At 42.4% G+C, this 26989-nt stretch overlaps 2 protein-coding genes across 6 annotated transcripts; one reads left to right on the forward strand and one right to left on the reverse strand.

The window, feature by feature from the left end:
• Positions 1 to 295: 295 nt before the first annotated feature.
• Positions 296 to 25672, forward strand: enpp6 (ectonucleotide pyrophosphatase/phosphodiesterase 6). 2 transcript variants are annotated; one of them, XM_021583521.2, is made up of 8 exons: positions 296 to 628; positions 21558 to 21737; positions 21980 to 22091; positions 22184 to 22325; positions 22588 to 22767; positions 23171 to 23308; positions 23562 to 23688; positions 24640 to 25672. In XM_021583521.2, exons 1-8 carry the CDS (start codon positions 391 to 393, stop codon positions 24843 to 24845), a joined length of 1323 nt encoding a protein of 440 aa, XP_021439196.1. In that variant the 5' UTR covers positions 296 to 390; the 3' UTR covers positions 24846 to 25672. The 2 variants fall into 2 exon arrangements, with proteins under 2 accessions (XP_021439196.1, XP_036826015.1); XM_036970120.1 differs by having other exon boundaries at positions 22187 to 22325.
• LOC110489625 lies at positions 7416 to 20983 on the reverse strand. 4 transcript variants are annotated; one of them, XM_036970118.1, is made up of 3 exons: positions 20719 to 20983; positions 20174 to 20640; positions 7416 to 12178 (listed from the first exon to the last, which is right to left on the reverse strand). In XM_036970118.1, exon 3 carries the CDS (start codon positions 11930 to 11932, stop codon positions 8858 to 8860), a length of 3075 nt encoding a protein of 1024 aa, XP_036826013.1. In that variant the 5' UTR covers positions 11933 to 12178; positions 20174 to 20640; positions 20719 to 20983; the 3' UTR covers positions 7416 to 8857. The 4 variants fall into 4 exon arrangements, 3 of the variants coding, with proteins under 3 accessions (XP_036826013.1, XP_036826014.1, XP_036826012.1); XM_036970119.1 differs by having other exon boundaries at positions 7416 to 11446; positions 11486 to 12178; positions 20174 to 20983; XR_005041171.1 differs by lacking the exons at positions 20174 to 20640; positions 20719 to 20983 and having other exon boundaries at positions 7416 to 7735; positions 7814 to 17644.
• Positions 25673 to 26989: the final 1317 nt, after the last annotated feature.

Below are 26989 nucleotides of genomic sequence, written 5' to 3' on the forward strand. Positions count from 1 at the left end.
ATCATTGATTGATATTATATGGAACTTGGTCTTCAATAATCCAATGACATTTTGATTGATTCAACTATTTGAAATGTCAATATTTATTCAACAGCAAATATAATTTGCTCCATATGTTACCGTAAATCACAAATGATTAAATACAAATATCACATAAGCCTAGGCCATTATTAAGTATTTATATAACAAAATAACAAGAATAGCCTTAAAACTTTATGTGTTTTTCCTTAGAGTGAGTCTGAGTGCATGGACTTTCATTCTCAAACTGCAGTAGGCCTAGCCCTATAACAATGCCATTAGCCCCGCCTCTACTCATATTGGGGCCCCTACCTCTGCTCGCATAGTTCAGTACCGTTACATGTGCGTGTCAGTGGACCGTCACGAGCCATCATGTCCAGACTGAGCCTGGCCTGCGCTATCGCCATTCTCGCAGTGCTTTTGTCGGGATCCTGCCTCGCCAGCCGCAAACTTCTGGTGTTCCTCATCGATGGTTTTCGATATGATTACATGGACGATCTGCAAAACTTGCCTGGGTTTAAAGAGATTATGGATAATGGGGTCAAAGTGGATTACATGACCCCCGACTTCCCCAGCCTTTCATACCCCAATTACTACTCACTAATGACAGGTGAGATGATTTTACCTTTGGCTGACTGTGCCTCAAAGTTACAGCTGTGAAAAAATATAGATTAGGCTACGAAAGGTTGACCATGATTGATCACCAAATCAGATTTTATGAACTTGAGCCATTTATTTGTTATCTTGGACATACTGTGTTACTAAATGGTAAATTCATAGGCGCAATCCATTTGAACCTTTATTGCTTGCCTGAACAAATAGGAAATAGTGACAGTGGAGTTTGATGTTTATGTACAAAGTTGTAAAGTAGCCATTTGTACTCTGTTGTGGCTACACTGAAATAACAATAATTGGTCAATCATTCTCATCAATATTGTTGCAGAATGACTCATTGGTAATGAATGATTTGATAACTTAGGTTGACAAATATTAACCCAACAATTACTGAAAGGAAACTTTACACCATGGAATGGAACGCAGATAACATTTCATAAGTAGGCCATACTCTGAAATCCTTGTGTAGACATTGCTAGCAGCCTAATTCAGTGATGGATGTATAATACATCCATTGATGGACAGGAGCCTGGCACAGCTGTCCTGGGCCCTCAAGCAGTAGAACTCTGCCTCATCAGTAACAGAGCCCCATGCCCCTCTCCCTCCTGGCAACCACACTGTCTCTATTGTGCTATTTACATATGTTATGAGTGAAAACGAGGGACACCCAGAGCCATGTATCTAGAGAGTTGGGCCAATGAGGTTTCTGCATTATGGTACATTCAGCCATGTTAGCGCCCCATTAACATTACATGGGAAATATTTAAACAATGCTATGTCACAGAATGTCAGTTGAAGTCAGAAGTTTACATACACCTTAGCCAAATACATTTAAACTCAGTTTTTCACAATTCCTGACATTTAATCCTAGTAAAAATGTCCTGTCTTAGGTCAGTAAGGATCACCACTTTATATTTTAAGAATGTGAAATGTCAGAATAATAATAGAGTGATTTATTTCAGCTTTTATTTCTTCACATCACATTCTCAGTGGGTCAGAAGTTTACTTACACTCAATTAGTATTTAGTAGCATTGCCTTTAAATTGTTTAACTTGGGTCAAACGTTTCAGGTAGCCTTCCACAAGCTTCCCACAATAAATTGGGTGAATTTTGGCCCATTTCTACTGACATAGCTGGTGTAACTGAGTCAGGTTTGTAGGCCTCCTTGCTCACACACACTTTTTCAGTTCTGCCCACACATTTTCTATAGGATTGAGGTCAGAGCTTTGTGATGGCCACTCCAATACCTTGACTTTGTCCTTTTTTGCCACATTTTGCCACAACTTTGGAAGTATGCTTGGGGTCATTGTCCATTTGGAAGATTCATTTGCGACCAAGCTTTAACTTCCTGACTGATGTCTGGAGACGTTGCTTCAATATATCCACAATTTTCCTACCTCCTGATGCCATCTATTTTGTGAAGTGCACCAGTCCCTCCTGCAGCAAAGCACCCTCACACCATGATGCTGCCACCCCCGTGCTTCAAGGTTGGTATGGTGTTTTTTGGCTTGCAAGCCTTCCCCTTTTTCCTCCAAACATAACGATGGTCATTATGGCCAAACAGTTATATTTTTGTTTCATCAGACCAGAGGACATTTCTCCAAATTGCACAATCTTTGTCCCAAAGTGCAGTTGCAAACCGTTGTCTCTTTTTTTTTAATGGCAGTTTTGGAGCAGTGGCTTCTTCCTTGCTGAGCGGTCTTTCAGGTTATGTCGATAAAGGACTCGTTTTACTGTGGATATAGATACTTTTGTACCGGTTTCTTACAGCATCTTCACAAGGTCCTTTGCTGTTGTGCTGGGATATATTTGCACTTTTCGCACCAAAGTATGTTCATCTCTAGGAGACAGAACGCGTCTCCTTCCTGAGCGGTATGACGGCTGCGTGGTCCCATGGTGTTTATACTTGTGTACTATTGTTTGTACAGATGAACGTGGTACCTCAGGCGTTTGGAAATTGCTCCCAAGGATGAACCAGACTTGTGAAGGTCTTCAATTGTTTTTCTGAGGTTTTGGCTGATTTATTTTGATTTTCCCATGATGCCAAGCAAAGAGGCAGTGAGTTTGAAGGTAGGCCTTGAACTACATCCACAGGTACACCTCCAATTGACTCAAATGATGTCAATTAGCCAATCAGAAGCTTCTAAAGCCATGGCATCATTTTCTGGAATTTTCCAAGCTGCTTAAAGGCACAGTCAACTTAGTGAATGTAAACTTCTGACACACTGGAATTGTGATGCAGGGAATTATAAGTGAAATAATCTGTCTGTAAACAATTGTTGGAAAAATTACTTGTGTCATGCACAAAGTAGATGTTCTAACTGACTTGCCAAATCAATAGTTGTTAACAAGAAATTTGTAGAGTGGTTGAAAAACAACTTTTAATGACTCCAACCTAAGTGTATGTAAACTTCTGACTTCAACTGTATATATTTAAAGTTAGGCCAACTTTTAGAATTTTGAATATTGTTCTAATTCTAGACATTCCGTGACATAGCATTGTTTAAATATTACCCATGTAATGTTAATAGGGTGCTAACATGGCTGCCATAGAATGTTGTTGTGTCATGTGAACGCATCATAATGCAGAAACCTGCACCTGAGCAGTTCTCTTATATACCTAACAACATACACTGCTTTGCACCTGAGCAGTTCTCTCATATACCTAACAACATACACTGCTTTGCACCTGAACAGTTCTCTCATATACCTAACAACATACACTGCTTTGCACCTGAGCAGTTCTCTCATATACCTAACAACATACACTGCTTTGCACCTGAGCAGTTCTCTCATATACCTAACAACATACACTGCTTTGCACCTGAGCAGTTCTCTCATATACCTAACAACATACACTGCTTTGCACCTGAGCAGTTCTCTCATATACCTAACAACATACACTGCTTTGCACCTGAACAGTTCTCTCATATACCTAACAACATACACTGCTTTGCACCTGAACAGTTCTCTCATATACCTAACAACATACACTGCTTTGCACCTGAACAGTTCTCTCAGCCAAACACTGGACCTCTTCAGAGTCCTGGCAGTGAACGACACCATCAATGACAGTGTAGTAGTGACATAACAACAGATGTAGGTAGTACTTCAGTGATAACAGCCCTGGGCTGTATGGCTCCTCAGTCAGCGGCTGTAGGCGATCTCCACTCCAGGCTGAACCCCTGGCAGAGAGAGTGCAGAGGGAAGAACAGTAAAGCCCGAAAGACAACAGATTCTGTCAAATCCCTCCCAATCACCGGATCACTTTGTGGATGATTTGCTGATGTAAGTTGTTTTGGTAGAGCACATTCCCCTCAACAAAGCCTCGGCTTAGGCTGCTACCATCATTTTGTGCACGTGCATTAACAACGTAACCAAAACAGAGCTGACAAAGGCCATCTGACACAGGGACCTCCAGTCACCCCGGGCATCTGACACAGGGCCCTCCAGTCACCCCGGGCATCTGACACAGGGCCCTCCAGTCACCCCGGGCATCTGACACAGGGCCCTCCAGTCACCCCGGGCATCTGACACAGGGCCCTCCCGTCACCCCGGGCATCTGACACAGGGCCCTCCCGTCACCCCGGGCATCTGACACAAGGCGCTCTAGTCACGCCGGGCTAGACTGCAACCATGCAGAAGAAGCTATTTCAAAGCTGATGGAGCTTTTCAGAGACTGGTTTATTTGGAGGGGGTCAGGGAAGGAGGCTTCTTCAGAAGAGCCAAGTGCTGCAACTCTACCTGTGAGTTTACTGTACAGACTGCAGGGTTTCTACACATAGAAAGAGGAGAGAGTACTTCTTACTGTCCTGCTGTATATATTATAAAATATATTCTCTGGTACTTTTGTATTCTTTGTAGTTCTAAAAGTTGCGCTCACAAGCCAAAAGTGGTCCCCAAAAATTGCGTAGTACGTCACGTGTGCAGATATGTGTGCCACGTCATTGCTCTCCTTCTCTCGCTCTGCTGTGTGTGCATCTTGCTAGCTGTCACTCAAATGGCGAGGAACCAGTAGTGGTGCGTGGGTAACATCACTGGGGTAGCCAAGCCAGGAAGAATATTAAAACCTTTGTTGTCACAATTGCATTGTTTGCTCTATAACATGTTAGTTAAATGCCTTGACACTGTGATATATAGGCCAAGACAAGAAAAAGACACAGTGGCAGAATAAAGTCAACCACATCTTTGATTCATCACAAAAACAGAGAGCAACATCTGTCTGGTGAAGTCCACAAAGCATATTGCATGTAACAAACAGTTACATGACCTACAGTATTGTCAAGCAAGGAAATGTTTCCAACATTTTCGGGCTACTAAACAACTATTGATTTGGAAACACAGAGAGTTACAGCATGTCGCAAAGAAAGCAGGAGCTATCTCCACTATTCCTTCAACATTTCAACATAATCTAATCTCCTATGATGATTTCTGTGTGTGCGTTTGTGGGCGTGTGCGGGTGTGCAAGTAGAAAAAACATGTTGACTCACCCTACTTGTAGAGAAACGTGAAATCCATCCTCCTCTCTTTCATGTTGCCGAAACGTACCATGACTCAAACATTAGTTTTTTTTGTCCTAGGCTCCCTGGCTAAAATGCTTGCTCGCTAGCCTAACTTCTATTCATGGGCAACAATGCACTGGGCCAGCTAGTTAACATTAGCCTATTACTTCTAGCTACATATGTAACTTCCATCCTCTCAGGCTAGGGGCACTACAATGTATGAATTTATGGTTGGATCAGAATCGCCATTGTGATCCTTGGCTAGTAGCCCACACAGGGATTTGGACTTGTGGTTTAACTTAATTTATCTCCATCCATGGTTAATTTAGGAAAGGGCCATTTTAGCTAGCTAACCACCTGAGGACAACGACACAAGGAGATGCAACAATAAAGAATGTCTGTCAATGACATTTGGCTTTTGATGTGATTGGTGAGAAGCCAAATTCTAACTGGCTTCCTTTGACAATTTTTTTGGGAGTGCTAGGACCATTCACAGTTGAGCTCACTCAGTTTAGCTCAACACTGATTGGCTATTATTTGAAAAATGTATTAATTTAAAGAGAGTCCAAATGCTTTCTGGCTTCCCTTGCATTCAATGCTACGGGTAGCATTAATGTCATACTTTTTTTGACCAGACAGCATCAGTTAGATGGGCTATACATATTGAGACAGAGGGGCGCTGTTTCACTTGCTCGGATTCTTTCTCCGGTGAGATACATTCAGCCTCTTGCAAATTGAAGGAAAAGTATGAAACAGAGAGATGAAAGATACATTAAAAAACATTTTTGTATTTAGTTCTTGGTTCATGTTTTGGGGACGCCTGGCATCCCTTGGCATCCATGAATACATGACACTGGTTGGAACTCAAATTGCTAGGAGGCTGGTCCACCTGGGGGGAAATGGCGCCAGCAATTAGTTGCTTTCAAACTAGGGATTTCATGCCTAATTGAGGTTAGACAGTAATTCTGCTCATAGATTATGCATGTAAGAACTACACATTGACACATCCAGTCCAAAGAGGATGTGTCAATGTGTAGTTTGTACATGCATAATCTATGTCCCCTGAAAAGCTACAGTAAATAACTTTAATAATGGAAAAATATGTTCATTCTAGCATCTCTGTACAGTAAATAGGTAGCCTTATAAAGGTCCTTTACTGGCCCCATTCACCCTCTCAGTGCTATTTCAACTGAACCTCAGATGTCCATAGAGACTATTGCAGGCAGCTAACAAAACACAGCTGCAGTTTTTGTTTTTCTCAAAGGAAAAACTCTAGGCTGAGCTACCAAAATGATTCAGAGCATTTATTTGAGTCATTTCTGAATGTCGTAACTCTAACCAGCTGTGGCTCCAAAATACCCGAGATTAGCTACATTCCTGGCATCACTTTAATAAGGAACAACATAGTTGCATGAGTGCCTCTACAAACAGCAGTGGCAGTACTGAACGGTTGTTCAAATAAAAGATGTGTCCTTGCTCAACGTGTTGTCGTGTATGAGTTGTGACTGTAGTTGTGTTAGTGATGTGACTGTAGTTGTGTTATGAGTTGTGACTGTAGTTGTGTTAGTGCTGTGACTAGTTGCTAGTGCTGTGGCTGTAGTTGTGTTAGTGTTGTGACTGTAGTTGTGTTATGAGTTGTGACTAGTTGTGACTGTAGTTGTGTTATGAGTTGTGACTGTAGTTGTGTTTTATGTTAATTGTTCTGTTTGTGTTGTGAGTTGTGATGCTGGGTAGTGTGAGCCTGCTAGGGGAAGGGAGGAGGAGACACTGCCTGTGTGTGTGGATGACCTTGAGTCTGTGTGTGTTTTGTAAGGGTGGGGGAGAAAGCACTCGCTCACTGTCTCAACTGAATTGAACCTAGAGAACATAGCAGTAAAACAACTTTAACGAATGAAGACGTCAGCACTCAGAGATAATCATTTGTTGTTTTATTGCATCATATCAGTCCTAGGCATGGTCTGTTTCAGCCAGTTAAACTACACTTAGAAAAAAGGTGCTACTAGAACCTTAAATGGTTCCTCTGCTGTCCGCATAGGAGAACCCTTTGAAAAACCCTTTTTGGTTGCAGGTAGAATCCTTTTGGGTTCCAGGTAGAACCCTTTCTACAGAGGGTTTTTACATTAATCCCAAAAGGGTTTTACATGAAACCCAAAAGGGTTCTTCTACCTGGAACCAAAAAGGGTTCTCCTATGGGGACAACCGAATAACCATTTTGGAACCTCTTTTTCTAAGCGTGTAGGTGTGGTGGATAATTGAATCAATTATAACGCATGCCAGAACTTGTGAAATCAATCAGGCTTTTAATACAAGAGTATTGCCAGCCAGGATGGTCCGCGGAGCACACCCCGCTTCCCAGAGCCCTGGCCCTCATATTTATACACATACAGCATATACGTCCATCCCATATGTAAATAGACATATTTCCCCTATCCATCTGCCACCATTATCTTTCAGTCTAGGCTTCCTGCTTGTTCACGCCCAATAACGCCCACATCTTCTTTTGGTTAGTTTATAATGGTGGCAGGATTCTTGCTTCGTCCTAAAAAAAATAGCATGCGTCTGGTTATTCTATAGGCCTGTTCTTTGGCCCTGCACTTAACCTATGGTTCTCATGTGTGTGTATTTTTGTCAGCCATCTGTGTGTTCCCTTTTAGTGAATTAGTGTCCCTGCACTTAACTTATGGTTCCCATGTGTGTGTATTTTTGTCAGCTATCTATATGTCCCCTTTCAGTGTATCCAATTCTCCCTACATGCCTATGTGTTCTATTTACTCCCACAATAGGTCAATAGGCTATGTGTCTCCTCTTACTTAGTGTATCCAATTCTCCCTAAGTGCCTATGTGTTCTATTTATTCCCACAAATAGGTCAATAGGCTATGTGTCTCCTTTTGCTTTAGTGTATCCAATTCTCCCTACGTGCCCATGTGTTCTTTTTACTCCCACAAATCCCTCCTCTGGGGCTAATTAGCCCCACACAAAAATAAAAATACAAGAAATCATTCAAACAACCTGGACCAATCAACTCCAAATCATGAAAATGAAACTGAGAGTAAAAGATTCAATAATAAACATTGACAAAAAAACCAACTAGACCAAACATCTCTTAGTTATGCAGAAGAGTAAAAGATCTAACTAGGTAAGAAATAATAAGGAAAAATACATGTAACATTATGGTGAAGCATGAGCATGTAGGTACATAGCCTTGCCTGAGGTTGTCTCAGTTATGTGTAAAACTACAAAAAAATAAAACAATAAGACTAACATAAGAAGAATATAAGAAGCCATAAAAATACTACTGGAATAGACAACAATAGTACTGGAATATAATAAAATAATACTTGAATATAAGAAATAATACTTGAATATAAGAAAATAATACTTGAATATAAGAAAATAATAGGCCTACATGCAGTTTCAAAAGAAAAATGACACAACAACATTCTAACATTAAGTTTTCAATCATGATCCTCCCTCGCAGACACCTCTCTAACAATGTGTTATCAATGATACCAACCTTTGTTAGAAGATTAAGGACATGGTCCGTAGACACTTGTAACCGGATACCCTCTGTTACCTAACATGTTTTGAAATAACTTAATTGTAGAAGGCAAAACTAACTTGAATTAAAGGAAATCAGATATATTCATCGATATACCTATTTTAAAATCACAACCAAACAAACGAACATACACGGCCATAAGTAAATAGGTATATGAAATCCTTACATAGGAGTACAATCCTCTTTGCTACAAATATCACAATCTCCTCTTTGACATTTTGCACAAAACAGAGGATCTCCGTAATGATTATGACCCTCCTCATTATACTTAGTGCACCACTTACAATTATTGCCCAAGTGACACGCTTCATGGACATGTACCAGTGGACATTCTTCTGACTCTGGGGATATAGCATAAACAGGTAGACCATCTTTTCGAAAACCATGGCAAGCATAACCACCTCCAGGGACTACTCCAAACAGACAGTTAGGATTACCAAAAGGGCAGTCAAGAGGCCCACCAGCTGCATTACATGCTTGTCCATATCTATCTGTATAATGGCCTGGGCTTCCAGGTACAGGATCAACTACCACAGGAAGGTTAGCTCTACCTATCGACATCTGTTTGACCGTTGTTTGGATCACAAGTGATTTTACCAAAGGTAAAACACAACAAAATACGATACCTAGAGCCACTAATCCTCCGCCCAGCATAATGGCCATCCTAGCAAACATAGCTCCCCATTTACCCAATGCTAGATCCAGCCAGTCCCAAACATGGGAATCAAACCCAGCATTAGCCTTTACCTCTGTTCGTAACCCTTTAAGTCTATTCATAGCAAGTGCAAAGGATCCGTTAGGCGCTGTGTTGTTAGGAATAAAGGTACAACAATCATCCCCAAACATAACACAGACTCCACCCTTCTCCGCCAAAAGCCAATTGAGAGCCTGTCTATTTTGCCAAGTCATTTTGCTGGTAGCCTGCACCTGTTCCCCCAACGCCGTTAGAGCTGAGTCAGTATAGTTAATGAATCTCTGCTGGTTATAGTAAATATAATTAATCCACTCTAAGTTCTTATTCGGTGTAACCCACAAAAATATCGATTCGAATCCAGATTTAACTTCATCTCTTGCCTTGAACTCCTGAGGTACTCCCCTAGGTTGTCCAATTGCATCAAGGTATACCTCAGGGTCCTTCTCATACGCCCTTTTAACTCTAAATTTAACATAGTCGTCATGAGGTGATTTTATAATGGTAACCTGTTGAATTGCTCTAACTAAAGCACAGAGACCAATCCATCCATCTGGCAGTACATTCATTAATTTGTTTTTCCCACACATCCAGAAACTATCTGCAATACCTCTATCCTGATTCTTCAGCATAGTGAGGGACGGCGCAACCTGGGTTATTGTACCACACACTCCTTTTCTATTTACAATCAACCCTTTATCTGTGCTTCTACGAACCCCTGCCGTCTCTAGTATCCAAATAGTATCACATTCTACAGTGGTGTTTCCGACATTTATTCCTTCGGTGTTATAGCTGTAAAAACATTCATATTTTCCTTTAACCACAGTACTTATGTCTAAATTGAGTCCATTTGATTCAGTTTTAATGTCATACGCAGCACAGTCATTGTTTCCCAACCTAGTCTCGTTCAACATGATTCTGCCTCTAGTGCTCCCCTGAGCAATCCTACATTCTATGTCACACAAGGGAATAGAATACTTTGTCTTGGTACAATGATCATTCTTCCAATTGGCACAGTTTTTAAATGATGCTGGTTCAGGAACTATCATGAGATCCGACAAAGGTGATTTACTACACAGAATACAATTGTCCATTCTGTGTTTGTTTGCCGTATACTTAGCCCATTTGTACCATTCGTTCTTCACTTCTTCCTCCTGCATAGTGTCCTTGAATGGTTCTGAGTCTGATATACCTATGTCCGTCATCTTTGCATTGTTCTTGTCTTGAGGTAAGTCATTAGAGTTTGTCAGAAAGTTCCAAATCTCATTAAAGAATCCTTTTGGTTCTGGTGTTACAGGTGTCTTTATGGTCACCGTGGTCTGCTTGGCAAGGGCAGTTGATGTCATCTTGGTGGTAGTTGCTGTGGTCGTCACAGCAGCCGCCACCGTGGTTGTTACAGCCGCTGCTATCGTTGTCGTCGTCACTTTGGTTGTTACAAGCTGTTCTTGCTCAGGTGCTGGCGTGGGACCCAATTTGACATGTTTGTAACTGTTTCCTTCGGTCAGTCCTGTTCTTGCTATTTCAATTTCAAATTCTTCACCTTCTGCTGGTGTTATCTTGTTCATGATAAACTCCCAGCCTTCCTCATATTTGGTTAATATCAGGTCACAACCTTTAGGGTCCCATATAACTTCTCCCTTTATCATATGATGTGTCCATCCACAGAGTGGCTCCTCTGGTAGTGGTTTCTTCTTCCATACCGAAACTGTTCTCTGTTCCCCTGGTTCAGTTAGAAGTTGGGGCGGAACAGAAAATTTAAACCTGTCCAAACGTCCTGTCTTTTCTCCTTGTTCGACCGGTTCCTCTCTTCTCTTCCTGTTTTTATCATTCATCTTGGTCATGTGTGAGTGCATTGTCTTCATCTTGTCCTCGATTGCTCTTGCTCTGTCGTGGTCATTGTTCTGTTGTGCTCCTAATTTCAATTGTTCATTATGGAGACCAGGTAAGAGCTGAAAAGTCAATCGTGGGGAAATCCCCATTTCTTTCATCCTGCAGGACCGTTTTTCCTTGCAAGATCTCCCCTTCTGCTCTTGGTGAGGCTTCTCCTCCGCTTTCTTCACCTGTTGTTCCTGGTGAGGTTTCTCCTCCACTTTCTTCACCTGTTGTTCCTGGTGAGGTTTCTCCTCCACTTTCTCCGCCCGTTGTTCCCTCCTCAGTCCGAGCTGGGCTTCCATCTGGGAAGGCGTCCATTTCAGGGAAGAGATGTTCCCATTCTTCAGGTGATACCTCGGGGTCCCACTGTAGAGGGCTCCCGTCAACAAGGTCTGCCCCAACAGGTATGTCATCAGGAGTAACAGGCATGTCACCCCCCCCCATTTCCGGGCTTTCAGGCCCTGCTGGAAGAGGCTTTGGTTGTTTGTCTCTTTTCTTTTCAGTCTCTTTTCCCCTGATACTTCTTCTGAGTGCGTTAGTTGGCGCGCTTTTCGTATCTTGGCTTGTATCTGGTCTGCCCTTTTCCTGATTACTCTCTGGTGCTTTGATCGTTTCCGCTGCTCCTGCTCCCTCCGGGCTCCTGCCTGGTGAATCAGCATCCTCTGCGTCCTCATCTCTGTAGGGTTGTATCCTTCTCTCCGTCGGGACTCGGGTGCAGTGGTTTAGATGGTACCACGTCTTGCTTCCTTTCACTTGGACGGCCGTGTTGGTGGCTGCTGCCACCTCGTATGGTCCTTCTCTCCTCGGCTGATCCCACTTCCTCCGGAACACTCGAACGTAGACCAGATCTCCTGGAACCACTGGGGGAGGTCCTTCCGGACCTGCCTCTGGCACCGTCTTTTTCTCCTGTAAGTATATGGCTTTGTGTATTTTGGTTAGATACATCACATACGATTTCAACTCACTCTGCAATATGTCTAAAGAGGGACCTTTGTATAGTCCTCCTAACATTGGTATTGGCATGGGTCGACCCGTAAGCATTTCATGCGGTGAGAGATGCGTGTTTCTGTTAGTTTCCATGCGACAACTCATTAGTGCAAGCGGCAACGCATCTACCCAATTGAGTCCTGTAGATCTACAGATCTTTGTTATCTTGTTTTTCAGGGTCCCATTAACCCTTTCGACCATCCCCTGCGATTGTGGATGATAGACACACCCCAATCTTTGTTTCATTCTTAGCTGCTGTATTATTGTTTTTACAACTTTTTGTATAAACGCCGAACCATTGTCTGAGCTGATTTCGGATGGAATCCCAAACCGGGGAATGACTTCTGTTGACAAGAATTTAACCACTGTTCCTGACCCCTGATCCGCCGACGGTATTGCTTCTACCCATCTACTGAACCTGTCTATGATGACTAACATGTACCTTTTACCCCGTACAGGTTTTATCATATCTACATAGTCCATCACAATGTGTCTAAACGGTCCTTCTGGGACCGGTATGTGACCTATCGGCGTAGTTATACCTTTACGTATGTTGTTTTTTGCACATATTTCACATTTTGACAAAATCTCATCTACTGTTGCTTGTAGATATGGCGACCAGAAACCTTGTTTTTTGATTTTTCTTATCACCTCCCCCCTTGCACAATGATCAATATCATGTGCATCATTGATAAGTAGCGTCAAGAGAGCGGTGGTGGCTAATATGGCACCATCATGTGTTCTCCATATCCCATGTCTGTCTACAGAAGCCCCCCTCTGTAACCAGGTGGTCTGTTCAGTAATTCCAGCCTGAGCCTGAATTTGAATTAGCTCAGCAGGAGATGTGATTGGTGCAATAGCAACCATGTCCATCAATGGTGCAATGAGAATAGGGACAACACACTTAGATGCTTTTTTGGCCGCTTCATCAGCTGCATTATTGCCCCTAATGACAAAATCATTACCTTTTTTATGCGCTTGACATTTGATTATTGCTAGTTTCCGAGGATACATTAATGCTGTCATTAACTTAACAATTTGTGCGTGATGTTGGATGGGAGTTCCATCACTCTTTTTAAACCCTCTCTGTTTCCATACTGCACCAAACAAATGGCATACACCGTGCGCGTATGCGGAATCAGTATAGATGTTAACTGTTTTACCCCTTCCTAGTACACATGCTGCTGTCAAAGCCTGTAATTCAGCTAACTGTGCTGAGCACGGTTGAGGACAATGTTCAAGTATTTCTTCAGTAAAGGTTTTCCCTTCGTGTTTGACTACCGCAAACCCTGCATGATTACCTGTATAATCCTTAAAACAAGAACCATCTACAAAGTAACTTTCCAGATTATCTCCCTCATGATCTATTAAAGGAATAGATTCTAAGTCAGGGCGCAATTTGGTAAATGTTAGAGCCTCGGCTACACAATCGTGTGCTTCTCCTTCGAAATCGAACGGAACCCTTTCCGCTGGATTCACAGTGCTGCATCTTTTAATGAGAACATCTGGATACGTAAGTAAGCTCATATAGTCCATTGTCCTTGCATTTGTTAGCACAAATTTTCCCTGCTCTATTAACTCCACAATTTTATGATGAGTGCTGATAACCACAGGGTACCCCATGGTTATTGTTGACGCTTTGTCATATGCGTAATGCAACGCTGCCAATCCTTGATAGCACGGTGGGTATCCCTGGGCTACCGGATCTAGTTTAGAGCTATAATAGGCAATTGGTTGTTTCTTCCTACCACTACATGATTCTTGCATAAGAACGGCTGCTGCATAGTTGTCACACCTGTTTGCTACATATAACAAGAATGGTTTGGTGTAATCGGGAGTTGCTAAAGCTGGAGCTGTCTGCATCTCTTTCTTGAGTGTTTCGAAAGCAACTAACGCATCCGTATTCCAATCTAGTTTTGCTCTGAGGTTAAGCTGTCCCGCTTCTTTCATTATTTCTCTCAGAGGAGCTGTTTTGACTACATACTCCTCTATCCAATCTGAGCTGAACCCTGTCATTCCCAAAAAGGTCATCATTTGAGCTACCGTTTGTGGCAGGGGTGCTTTACTGATACCTTCTAACTGTCCTGGAGCTATGGCTTTAGTCCCATGAGCTATTGTTCTCCCTAAGTACTCAACTTGAGGTTGACAGTACTGTAGTTTTGTTCTAGAAACTTTGTGTCCCCCCTCAGCTAGTCGCTGTAGTACTTTAAGTGAGTCAGAATGACATTGTTCCAAAGTCGAGGCACAGATCAACAGGTCATCCACATATTGAATCAATGTGCCATCTAGCATTAATTCCTCCAAATCAGCCCTCAATATTTGATTGAACAAATGCGGACTGTGCTTAAAACCTTGTGGGGTCCTCGTGTAAGACAGAGTTTTACCCCCATATCTAAATGCAAACAGATGTCTGCACTCCTCCGCCAGGGGTATACTAAAAAACGCTCCACATAGGTCGATAACCGTGAAGTATTTGGCATCCGGGGGAACATTGGTCAGCAGTGTGTGTGGGTTCGGGACTTCAGCAGGGCAATCCTGAGCTATGTCATTTACTGCTCTCAAATCATGGACCAGTCTCCATCTTTTACCATCGGCTTTAAGGACAGGTAACAAAGGTGTATTGCAGCAGCTGGGCATCTCTATCAATACACCTGCCCTGATCAGTCCTTCTATTGTTGATCTTATGCCTTCTTCAGCCTCAGGCTTCATAGGATACTGGGCTTTCCATGGTAGTTTGGCGTCGGGTTTTATCTTTACACAGACGGGACTAGCAGATTTGACTAACCCGACATCTGTGTCGTGTTGCGACCATACCTTGGTTGGTATAATTTTCTCCATCTCTTCTCTAAGTTCACTGATTAACCCTAGTCCTTCACCTAGCACCACTTGCTGGCCTGCACTAACCTCTATCTCCCTTGGATCACCAATCAACATAGTAGTGGTAACTATTTTGATAAATGATTTATCCTTAGAATGAAAGATTAGTGGATTGTCTGTTTTGTCCCATTTCTTTTTCTTAACTTCCCTCATCATTGGTCCTAGATCTTTAGATGTGTAGCCCTGATTTACCAACAATGTAATGTGAGGGACGGAGTCTGAGACATTGAACCATTTCTGCACAAATTCAGACCCGTCTCCGTCCATCACATTCATTGCAGCTCCTTGTTTTCCAATGATAATATACTGTGACATTATGGGTGCTTTCTGTCCATTTGCCCCCATAACCCAGAGTTGTTCTAATAATGGGTCCTGGTGTGGGTCAAATTGCATTGTACAATGATATTCAGATTTAGCTCTAACTGCTTTAGGTATTTGGGCCTGAATGAATTTACCCCATTTCCTTACAGTTCTATCTACGTCTGATTCAATGCCTCCTAGCCAATACACATTAGCCGTCCCTTCTGCACCTATCACTGGTAATTGTAATCCTGTTCTTTCAAGTATCACTCCATCCGGAGAACATTTGATTTGTAAACCCATTTTACATAGTGCATCTCTACCTAGTAAATTAATTGGTGTTTGATCTGACACTAAAATTGGAATTGTAGCAGATTTGCCGTCAGCTGTTAGACGAACTGGAGCGGTCATTGGAATTAACTGCGTATGTCCCGAGAATCCTATTGTTTTGGCATATTTGCCCGACATGGGGAGATGAGAGGCATAGTGTGGACTTACACATGTGTAAGTGGCTCCAGTATCTATCATCATGGGTGTGCCTCTGTTTTCTATCTGAACCTGCAGTATAGGTTCTTGGTCAGCTTTTGTTGTTAATATTGGAAACTGACCCTTCCCCCTAGGATTCCCTGGGCATCCCTAGTAGCGTTGATTGGGCCCTGACCATGAGTTTACAGGGCCTGAGGGTTGGTTAGGCCCTGACCATGAGTTCACAGGGCCCGAGGGCTGGTTAGGGTCGCCTCGCCAGTCATTGTTTGGATTCCACCCATTCAGATTTGGTTCGTGGGTCGGAGCACTACTCGCCGGTGGTGGTCTGCTATTTCTATTTCCCCCAGTCCGATCCTGCCACGGGTGTGTAGGGCATTCTCTCCTGTTGTGTCCTGTTTGCCTACAACCCCAACAGGTGCCAGGCGGCCCTCTAGAATCCACAGTTCCCTTGCTTTTATCAGATTGTACGTTTTTCTGATGTTTTTTCCCACCATTCCAATTCGGGGGCTGTGTATACACATTTACTACTGGCGGTGCAGTGGACACTTGGGCCCGCCCAGGGCCGAACAGCTGTGGCTCTCCTGGGGAGACAGCAGCCATTGTTCCCATCTCTGGCCCAGGGGTCGTGACAGCTGCTTGGACCTTCTTTTTCCCTCTGTTGGTTAGCTCATCCAACTGCAATTGGGTCAGCCTTCTCTGAATATCTTTTCCTTGTTCCATCTGTCTCTGTTCATCCTTCCTGTGTTTTTCCACCGCATGAACCACGTGGTCACAGAATTCCCTGTAGGGTTTTGATGTAAGTCCCACCACATCCTCCAGCCTGCTCTTTACCGGCTGGGGCATGGCTTCTATTATTGAATTTCGGAACATAGTTGTCATCAGTTCATTGCCCTCAGGGTCTTGTTCTGTTTCCATCCTCCACCTTTTCAGCTGTCCATGTAGGTAGGTGGCTGGGTTTTCTGTGGCTCCAATGGCTTCGCCCCTCAGTGCTTTAGGATCCACTTTTGTGGGATATGCTTCCCTCAAGGCTCGCCAGATGGCTGGTCTGTATCTGTTGAACAGTAGTCCATCATTCATCACTCCCCCATTTGCGCCATCGATGCCCCCGTCCTGCATGATCTCTCCCATAGTACGCATGCTCGTCACCCTGGCCAGTAGTGCCCTTATGTCGCCCACCGCCAGTAATTTCCCCACAGTATGTTCTTCAAAGGTTCTGATCCATTTACCCGCTCCTTCATTCAGATCTGGCAGACGGATAACCAACCCCTCCAGGTCCTGCGTAGCCCATGGCGTGTAGTGTCCCTGAGTGCCTTTTATTAGGATTGGAAGCTGGCCTTTATAGTAACCAGGTTCTTTTCCTAAGGCCTTCCTACAAGTTGCAGGCTCATTTCTCATGCTCTCATGTAAAGCCCAGTTTTGATCTCTCTCCTGTTGCTGTGCTCTTATTTTTTCTCTTATCTCCTCGCATTCTTCCAGTATCTTTGATTTTTGAATTTCATACTCTCTACAGTGTTGGTCACTCTCTTCTTCTTCCTCTCCCATACTGCAGAGACTCTGTCTTGCGTGGTAGTCTGCTAGTGCCTCCAAACCTTTCTTAAAGCATTCTACCTTTTTTCCATTTATTTTCCCCATTGTTAGCGGTCCTGTTTTTTCATTTTCTCCCATTTCCATTGCAGCCAGGGTTTCTCTCAAGCCTTCATAACAATTGAAGACTTCCTCTGAGCTTGGATTTTTCTCAGTCGTTCTCTTTCTGCTCTCCGTTGAGTGAGTGGGCGCCCCTGTTGATCCAGGTGAGACAGCCCCCTCTCTCCCTTCTGTTAGTTCTACTTCACCGCTTATGTCCACCCGTCCTGTTACCATTGGAAATTGCCCATTGGAATAAGGTGGAGGTTTAGTTACCCACTCTTTTCCTTCCGTTGCCTTGTCATCTCTCTTCAGCATTTCTCTTGCTGTTTTCATGCTTTTTAACAAACCAGTTCCTTCTTCTTTGAACATTTTTAATATTTCATTCTCTCTTTCCCGTTTATCTCTTCTTTTTTGTTTCTTGTCCTTTGGTTTGTAGTTCTTTATCAGTGTCTCCATTTCCTCACACACAGAGACATCCAATGTTCCCTCCGCTGGCCATTTGGTGGTCAGTTTTTTTGTGCGTTTCTCCCATTTCATGGAAGTTCTCATTATTTCTTCTTTGCTCAGTGGATGCCTTGCCCCTAGGATCTCTACCGGTGTTTTATTCATTTTGTTCGTTTGGTTGTTCTGTTATTATGGCTCTTAATCAATTTCTAAGGATAATATATCTAATGTTTTATTTATATTATCTCCGCCTTTTATTTCTTTCTTAATCCTAGCCGTTTGATCCTATGGTCAACTTATTAGTGAGGCCAACTTCTCTCCTTTCCTTTCCTTCTCACTATTTTCAGCACCCCCTTCTGCCCTTCAGGCTATTTTTAGACCCTAGCCTCTGTGTACACAGAGGGGCTATTGTCTATTTTTCCTCCTTACTCTGCCTGCACAGTTTATGAGTTATACATGTGTCCTGGATTTTATTTAATCATTACTCCTTATCCTACTTGACTTAAACTTATTTCTAATGCCATAGTATAATTTCAGTTTATTAGGGATTCTGCTTTCTTTTTTATATTACACACTATTCTATCTCGTTTTATACTATTTGGGTTATGCTTCTTAAATTATTTTATTGATTTCTAGTTTCAACACCTATCTATTGTTTATCCTTACTTTCGTTTCCTATACCTAATAATAATACTCAGGTTATGATAAGAATCACTCTATGATTGTGTCTACTGTGATAGAGGACTACTTTTGTCGGTCAGAAACATTCAACCTTTCTAGTCTGTCACAGGAAGGTTGCGCACTCCCTCTTCTGGACGTTCTGTCTAAGTACACACAACCTGTTCTTATCTCTACAGTTCTATCTTCACACAAAATTACGTCATATCACTCTTCACATTCATGCGTTTATTTCCATTCATTCATTCAACCTTTTATTCCTATCTGAAACCAACACAGTCTATTTCTAAACCCAATACACTTCCTCCACATGAGCCTAAATTATCCTGTAGGATTTTTCACACATACCCTTCGTTTTTGCCTAAAAACGACCTACAATGTCTTTATCGACTTACTTCACTTCCTCAACATAAGTCTAGACTATAGGATTTCTACGATACGATACTGCAACTGTCCAATCGGATCAGTTTGTTTTCATATCCCATTCATCCACCCCGTACTGATCTTTATCCAATAATTAGACCAATATCGCGGCGTGACCTACTGATTTATAAACCCCCGTTTAGCTAGACGGAGCGTTTTGTAATCGCAGGATTTCTTTTTGCAGTTGAACGTCGCACAATCAGGCCAACATTTTCCTGCGTTCTAAATACTCGTCCGTACAGACCTCTTCTATAGAGCGGTAGCCACGAATAGTTATTTCACTGCTTTTTATTTTACTTTCTAAATATTCGTCCGTTCAGACCTCTTTTATAGAGCGGTAGCCACGAATATTTATTTCACTGTTTTCTATATTCTGTTTTCTAAATATTCGTCCGTTCAGACCTCTTTTATAGAGCGGTAGCCACGAATATTTATTTCGCTACTTTTTATTCTACTTTCTAAATATTCGTCCGTTCAGACCTCTTCTATGGAGCGGTAGCCACGAATATTTATTTATCTACTTTTTATATTTTAACCATATAAGCAGAAAGCTGTAGCCCTGCGCCCAGTCCCAGCCGTTCAGCCAGAGAGCACACGACAATCACACCAAACAAGCCGCCCGAAAGTCCCCTATATGAATGGCCCACCGAGGGAGCAGTCCGAATCACGCACCCGACACGGGTCGCTCGCCCAGGTTGAATGGGGTGTGTTTACGCACACTCCAAAACAGGTCCTGAAACGGTCGAGCCCGGCCAAACTGAATCAGACGGAACAACTCCCCCAATTAAACCAGACACACAGGTCCGCCCAAGCAGCCTGACCAGAGCAATCGCCCGCGCCCTCCGTCCAAACACCCAACACCAGCGAAGTTCACAGCCCCTGCCTATATACTACCAGACATGCATGCACGTTTGTATTTGCTATACAATTCCCAAGTTTACACACACATGCAATTTTATTGAATTTCAAAAGTTCTTTAATCTGTAGTTTTAGGAAATTTAAAAGAGAGACCTACTTGACACTCCCCCCGCTGATACAGGATCTCTGAAGCAATCTACCCAAACATTTCAACTATTTTGTAAGAACTTGCTTACCTTGTTATAGTTGGGCGGCCACCATTGTTTCGTCAGATTGCCCCAAAGATCCCGCAACCAGCCAAGAGCGTCCGGACCCCGTCTCTCCTGGCAAAGCTCGCCAAGTATGTGGTGGATAATTGAATCAATTATAACGCATGCCAGAACTTGTGAAATCAATCAGGCTTTTAATACAAGAGTATTGCCAGCCAGGATGGTCCGCGGAGCACACCCCGCTTCCCAGAGCCCTGGCCCTCATATTTATACACATACAGCATATACGTCCATCCCATATGTAAATAGACATATTTCCCCTATCCATCTGCCACCATTATCTTTCAGTCTAGGCTTCCTGCTTGTTCACGCCCAATAACGCCCACATCTTCTTTTGGTTAGTTTATAATGGTGGCAGGATTCTTGCTTCGTCCTAAAAAAAATAGCATGCGTCTGGTTATTCTATAGGCCTGTTCTTTGGCCCTGCACTTAACCTATGGTTCTCATGTGTGTGTATTTTTGTCAGCCATCTGTGTGTTCCCTTTTAGTGAATTAGTGTCCCTGCACTTAACTTATGGTTCCCATGTGTGTGTATTTTTGTCAGCTATCTATATGTCCCCTTTCAGTGTATCCAATTCTCCCTACATGCCTATGTGTTCTATTTACTCCCACAATAGGTCAATAGGCTATGTGTCTCCTCTTACTTAGTGTATCCAATTCTCCCTAAGTGCCTATGTGTTCTATTTATTCCCACAAATAGGTCAATAGGCTATGTGTCTCCTTTTGCTTTAGTGTATCCAATTCTCCCTACGTGCCCATGTGTTCTTTTTACTCCCACATAGGCTCTGTGACCAAAAAGCATCCGGCTGACTGCCGTTACACAATACATCATATTTTGTGAGCTATTTTGTGAATGCTGGCTGTGTTTAAAGCACTGGAGGGTTAGCTTGCAAACTTAACATGACCCAATATCCCATAACAAATACAGAACAATATCCCATAACAAATACAGAACAATATCCCATAACAAATACAGAACAATATCCCATAACAAATACAGAACAATATCCCATAACAAATACAGAACAGTAATATTACAGGTCAACGGGTTGCTTAATGAAAATAACTGAAGTATTCAGTATTCATGTCTGGGATCATGGATACCAACTTAGTTAACATCTAAATGATGGTTTAGACCTGAAACACAGCTGTAGACAACAGTTTTCAGTCACAGGAACCCTTTTGGACCGAGTTGGATAAAAATAAGTAACTGGGCCAGAAATACTCCAATGTCCTTATAAAGCTGGCACACATCAAACTCACTACTCTCCCTTGAGTCTTTGCCCATAAAAAGTCTTATCTATGTTCATATCTAACTTCTGAAATAAAAAAGCAATTTCTGGGTTTTCAGGCCGGTACTGTGAAGTGCACCAAATGACAGGGAATTACATGTGGGATCAGGGCTCTCTCAAGGAATTCCTAATCGGCATCAACCCAGACAGTCGGCTGCCAATGTGGTGGGACGGGTCTGAGCCCATCTGGGTAACCATGCAGAAACTCGGGAAGAAAGTCTTCATGTACTATTGGCCCGGTAAGGACAATTCTGGCATTACATTGTTTTGGATATAATTATAGTTATTCAAGTATTTTAAATGTTTTGTCTACCAGTCATATACAGAACACAGGAATCAGATGCTGGATATTCTGGAATCAAATTAAATGCTTTCCAGTGATGTTCATTCCAATTGGATCATTAAGATGAACTCAAGCGTGAACATTCTAGAAGCACAGTGAGCAGTGATGTGACACCTGATTCTACTGTCATGTTATCAGGTTGTGAGGTGGAGATTCTGGGTGTGAGACCTTCGTTCTGTGAGGAATACGTCTACAATCCCACAGAGAGAAATCTGACAGATTCTATTGAAAGAGCTCTCGATGGTTTACGGTAAGAAATTTAGGTATTTTGGCATCAGCCAGGTTTGGAATGTAGTGCCATTCTGTTGTGTTATAACAACAAGCATGTGTTTACTTCATCAGTAGTGGCAGAGCAGACATGGCTGCTGTGTACTATGAGAAGATTGACGTAGAGGGGCATCACTATGGCCCCATGTCTTCTCAGGTGAAGACTGCTGTTCAGAGGCTGGACATCGCCTTCCAGGTGCTAAACCAAAAAATTAAGGTTAGGCCCTATATTGTTTTCCAAACATTGAAAAGAGACTAAAAATGAACAACTCAATCCAGCAAAAATGTTTCCATTCTACAATGATTTGTACAAAGTAACAGACATAGCCTACTGATTGTGGTGAGAATGTTGAGCGGACATTGTGACCAGATGGCCTTGGTCGAAAGTAGTGCACTATATATAGGGAATAGGGAGTCATTTGGGACACGGGACACAGCTTTTGATCTGAACAGGTCACCACCACCCTGCTGTATTTCAGGAGAAGGACCTGCGTGACGAGCTGAACGTCATCATGTTCTCCGACCATGGGATGACAGAGATCAAGTGGATGGAGAAAGTCATTGAGCTTGTGACGTACATAAACATGTCTGACGTTGTCAAGATGATGGACCGGGGGCCTGTCGTCAGTCTGTGGCCAAAACAAGCTAAATATGAGGAGGTAAATTGATTTCCATTTCTGTCATACATACAGGCCAATTGTCTTTCAACCCAGCCAAGACACTGGAAAAAACATGCATCCTTGATTTCTCCTCTCTGCCAGAGTAAACAGAAACAAACATGTCATGTTGGCACATTTAGTCACTTGAATACTCTTCTCTGTCAAATCAAACATTTCCAAAAACGTTTGCGCCGTAACAATGTATATGAAAGGCCTCAGTCAAGCCAGCCATAACTTCTGTATCCAAATGTACAGGCGAAGGTCCCATATGTCATTACCATGTAGAGAGTACCATGTACATGTACCATGTAGAGTGGTATGCAATTTGCACCTCTCCCTGAGCAAAGCAGGGAGAAAAAACATGAATAAAATGTGTAGTGAATCTGAGTTGTGTTGATGGCAGGTCTACAGAGCACTGAGCAGTGTACGGAACATGAATGTCTACAGGAGGAATCAGGTCCCTGATCGCTTCCATTACAAGGGGGGGAAGTTTGTCTCCAGTCTGACCCTGGTGGCTGACCCTGGCTGGTTCATAACAGAGGTAAGGCTTTGACACATCTCAGTGATGATATACCTAGTTTACATTACAAATGGCATCCTATTCCCTATATAGTGCACTACTTTTGACTATAGCTCTATGGACCCTGGTCAAAAGTAGTGCACTATATAGGAAATATAGTGTAATTTGGAACAATTTATGTACAGCAAATGAGCAACATTGGAACATGTAGGCTAACCTTCATTCCACTGCCTTTTAACCCATTACGTACTGACATGGCTGCCTCTGTTTTCAGAGCAAGTCCAAACTGCCTTTCTGGCAGAACAGCAGTTCACCAGAGCCGCAGGGATGGCAGCATGGTTGGCACGGCTACGACAACGAGTTTGTGGACATGCGGGGCTTCTTCTTAGCACAGGGACCAGGTAACAACTGTCTGACCAGTAGGCCTTTATAGACAGAATTATACTGAACAAAAATATAAATGCGACATTTACAAAGATATTACGGAGTTGCATAGAAGGCAATCAGTCAATTGAAATAAATTCATTAGGCCCTAATCTTCCTCAGACGATCCCGCAGGTGAAGAAGCCTGATGTGGAGGTCCTGGGCTGGCGTGGTTACATGTGGTCTGCGGTTGTGAGGCTGGTTGGATGTGCTTCCAAATTCTCTAAAATGACGTCTAATGGTCGAGAAATTAACATTAAATTCTCTGGCAACAGTTCTGTTGGACATTCCTGCAGTCACAGCCTAACTTGAGACATTTGTGGCATTGTGTTGTGTGACAAAACTGCACATTTTAGTGGCCTTTTATTGTGCCCAGCACAAGGTGTACCTGTGTAATGATCATGTTGTTTAATCAGCTTCTTGATATGACACACCTGTCAGGTGGATGGATTGTCTTGGCAAAGTAGAAATGCTCACCAACAGGGATGTAAACACATTTGTGCACAAAATTTGAGAGAAATACACTTTTTGTGCTTATGGAACATTTCTTAGATCTTTTATTTTACCTCATGAAAAATGGGACCAACACTTTACATGTTGCATTTATATTTTTGTTCAGTGTGTGTGTGTGTGTATATATAGATATAGGATCCCAATGTACTGTACATGGTAAACACAGTGCCTGTGTACTAAATCATCACTCTCATAGTGATCATTAACATGATCTGAGCTGTACTGCCTAACTTTTTATTGAACTTCAATATTCTAATCAGTGTTGTTATGACTCTTATCATTATCATGAGTCAAACACCTCAAATAACACTGATGTACTTTGGAAGTGACCCAGAAAATAATTTATACTTTTCTGTACTGTCTTTGCCATGATAAAATCCACAGGTATAATAATCAACAAATTGTCTTACCTACAGATTTCAAGAGGAATGTGCGTGCGGCCCCTATCAGAGCAGTGGATGTGTACAACCTGATGTGTAGGACTCTGGGGATTCTGCCTCTGCCCAACAACGGTTCCTGGTCCCGGGTGGAGTACCTTCTCAGTGGCTCTGTGGGCCTGGCCTGGCCTAGTCCTCTCTGGGCTCTGGGTCTACTAGTCCTGGTGCTGTCTCTACAGGCTTAGAAACAGAGAGATTCCCTCATTCACTAGAGTGGGTGATGTCATATACCCACATAGCTCTATAATGCGCTGATAATGGCAGGCAGAGTCATGGATCCTATTAAATTATTATTTTGTGTTTTCATTCCTAATTCTATGGGCAGAGCCATGTAGTTGAGTCCTAGACATTCTGTTACATAACAGAATGTTACAATGCTCCCCATGTAATGTTAATGGGGAGCTAACATGGCTGCAATAGAATGTTGCAGTGTCATGTAAATGCAGAAATCTCAATGGCCCAACTCTATAATTACATGGTTCTGATGACAGCAATCTACCCTATCATGGCACCTGAGCCAACACAGGTTTCCAAACCATTTCCTATTCTAAACATGACAGTGAAAAGTACAAAACACATTGATCACACAGGTTTTATATCTAAATATGGGTTGACAGTGCCTTCAGTTTATATAATATATCCAAAAACTCTCTTTGCAAACCAAAACATTTTATAAGTAATCTGGACCAACCTTAGTTTACAATCATCTCTATCGTGATTTGCTGCTGCTAAAGGAGCTAACATGAGCGCCGTAAATTCCTTACAGCATCAATGTCCTCTTCATCATTGTATCTGTGAAGGAGGGTTGGATGAAAGAATGACGTCTTTTTTATAATTGTTTGAATATGAGGTTTAGAAGAACTCTCTGCATTGTTCTATACTGTAATGAAGTAAATGTCGTTTTTTACTTATTGTCACCTTTGTTTTTTTTGCTGCAAATCTTCAGACTTCCATGGAAAAGCTCTGTGGTGTTTCTACTAATTCGATTGATCAATAAAACCTTGAAAAAAAACCTGATTTTTGTCTGCTGAACTGTACAATATACAGTAAGCAGTCATTTTGAAGTAGCAAGTTGACTTTGACAAGGTAAAAGATAAGACTTCCAGAAGCCAGTCAGGGTAAATGTTCTAATACTTTGGGGTTCAAGTCGTCATGTAAAAATGCAGAAGGCCTGGTAAAAAGCCAAGGCCAATAGCATGGTGGTAGAGCATGGCTTTTAAAAGGCACGGTTCAAAGGTCTCAACATGATATGGTCATTCTGAATTACCTATACATGCATCATTACAGACGTTGGTTGATATGAAACAGACGACTTTCAATTGAACAATGAGAATGGTGAGACATCTTCTACTTTGGGTACACAGAGTGAAATTCAGCAGCCTAGCAAGTTCAAGATTGGATTGTCAGTTTGAGGCCTAGAATTCTGATACATTGATGGAAATAGAAAAAAAAATGTTGAACTTTACTTAAGAACATCTTACGTTAGGTGTAAGCAGGCTAATCATACGGTTAAGCCAAAATATGTTAGGATGTGGTTGATCTTGGTCGGCCCTCAAACTTATCACTGGGTTATGTTACAATCTGTGAGCACTAATTCAATTATTCACTCTCTACTCTTAGTAAACCCAAGATGTAGTGATTATATTATTTTCAAGCCCCAGAGATGTATTTTCCTGGCAGCGTAACAAAATACTGGAGTGACACAAAACAATGATAAACAAAGAGACAAAATGCTATAAATAAAAAAACATAATTTGGAAGTTGTCAGAATCTGTCCGAAAGCAATAAAAGTGACCGAATGAAATCCAATGAACTACACGACACGGGCCAAAGGTCATGCAGGAGTTTACACTACATTACCAAAAGTATGTGGACACCTGTTCGTCCAACATCTCATTCCAAAATCATGGGCAGTAATATGGAGTCGGTCTCCCCTTTGCTGCTATCACAGCCTCTCCACTCTTCTGGGAAGGCTTTCCACTAGATGTTGGAGCATTACTGTAGGGACTTGCTTCCATTCAGTCACAAGAGCATTAGTGAGGTCGGGCACTGATGTTGGGCAATTAGGCCTGGCTCGCAGTCGGCGTTCCAATTCATCCCAAAGGTGTTCGATGGAGTTGAGGTCAGGGATCTTTGCAGGCCAGTCAAGTTATTCCACACCGATCTCGACAAACCATTTCTGTATGGACTTCGCTTTGTGCACAGAGGCATTGTCATGCTGAAACAGGAAAGGGCCTTCCCCAAACTGTTGCCACAAAGTTGGAAGCACAGAATCATCTAGAATGTCATTGTATGCGACCAACAGTTCTTGTGTTGACATTGCTTCCAG

This window comes from Oncorhynchus mykiss, chromosome 31 (assembly GCF_013265735.2).
Source record: "Oncorhynchus mykiss isolate Arlee chromosome 31, USDA_OmykA_1.1, whole genome shotgun sequence".
Classification (NCBI taxonomy): Eukaryota; Metazoa; Chordata; class Actinopteri; order Salmoniformes; family Salmonidae; genus Oncorhynchus; species Oncorhynchus mykiss.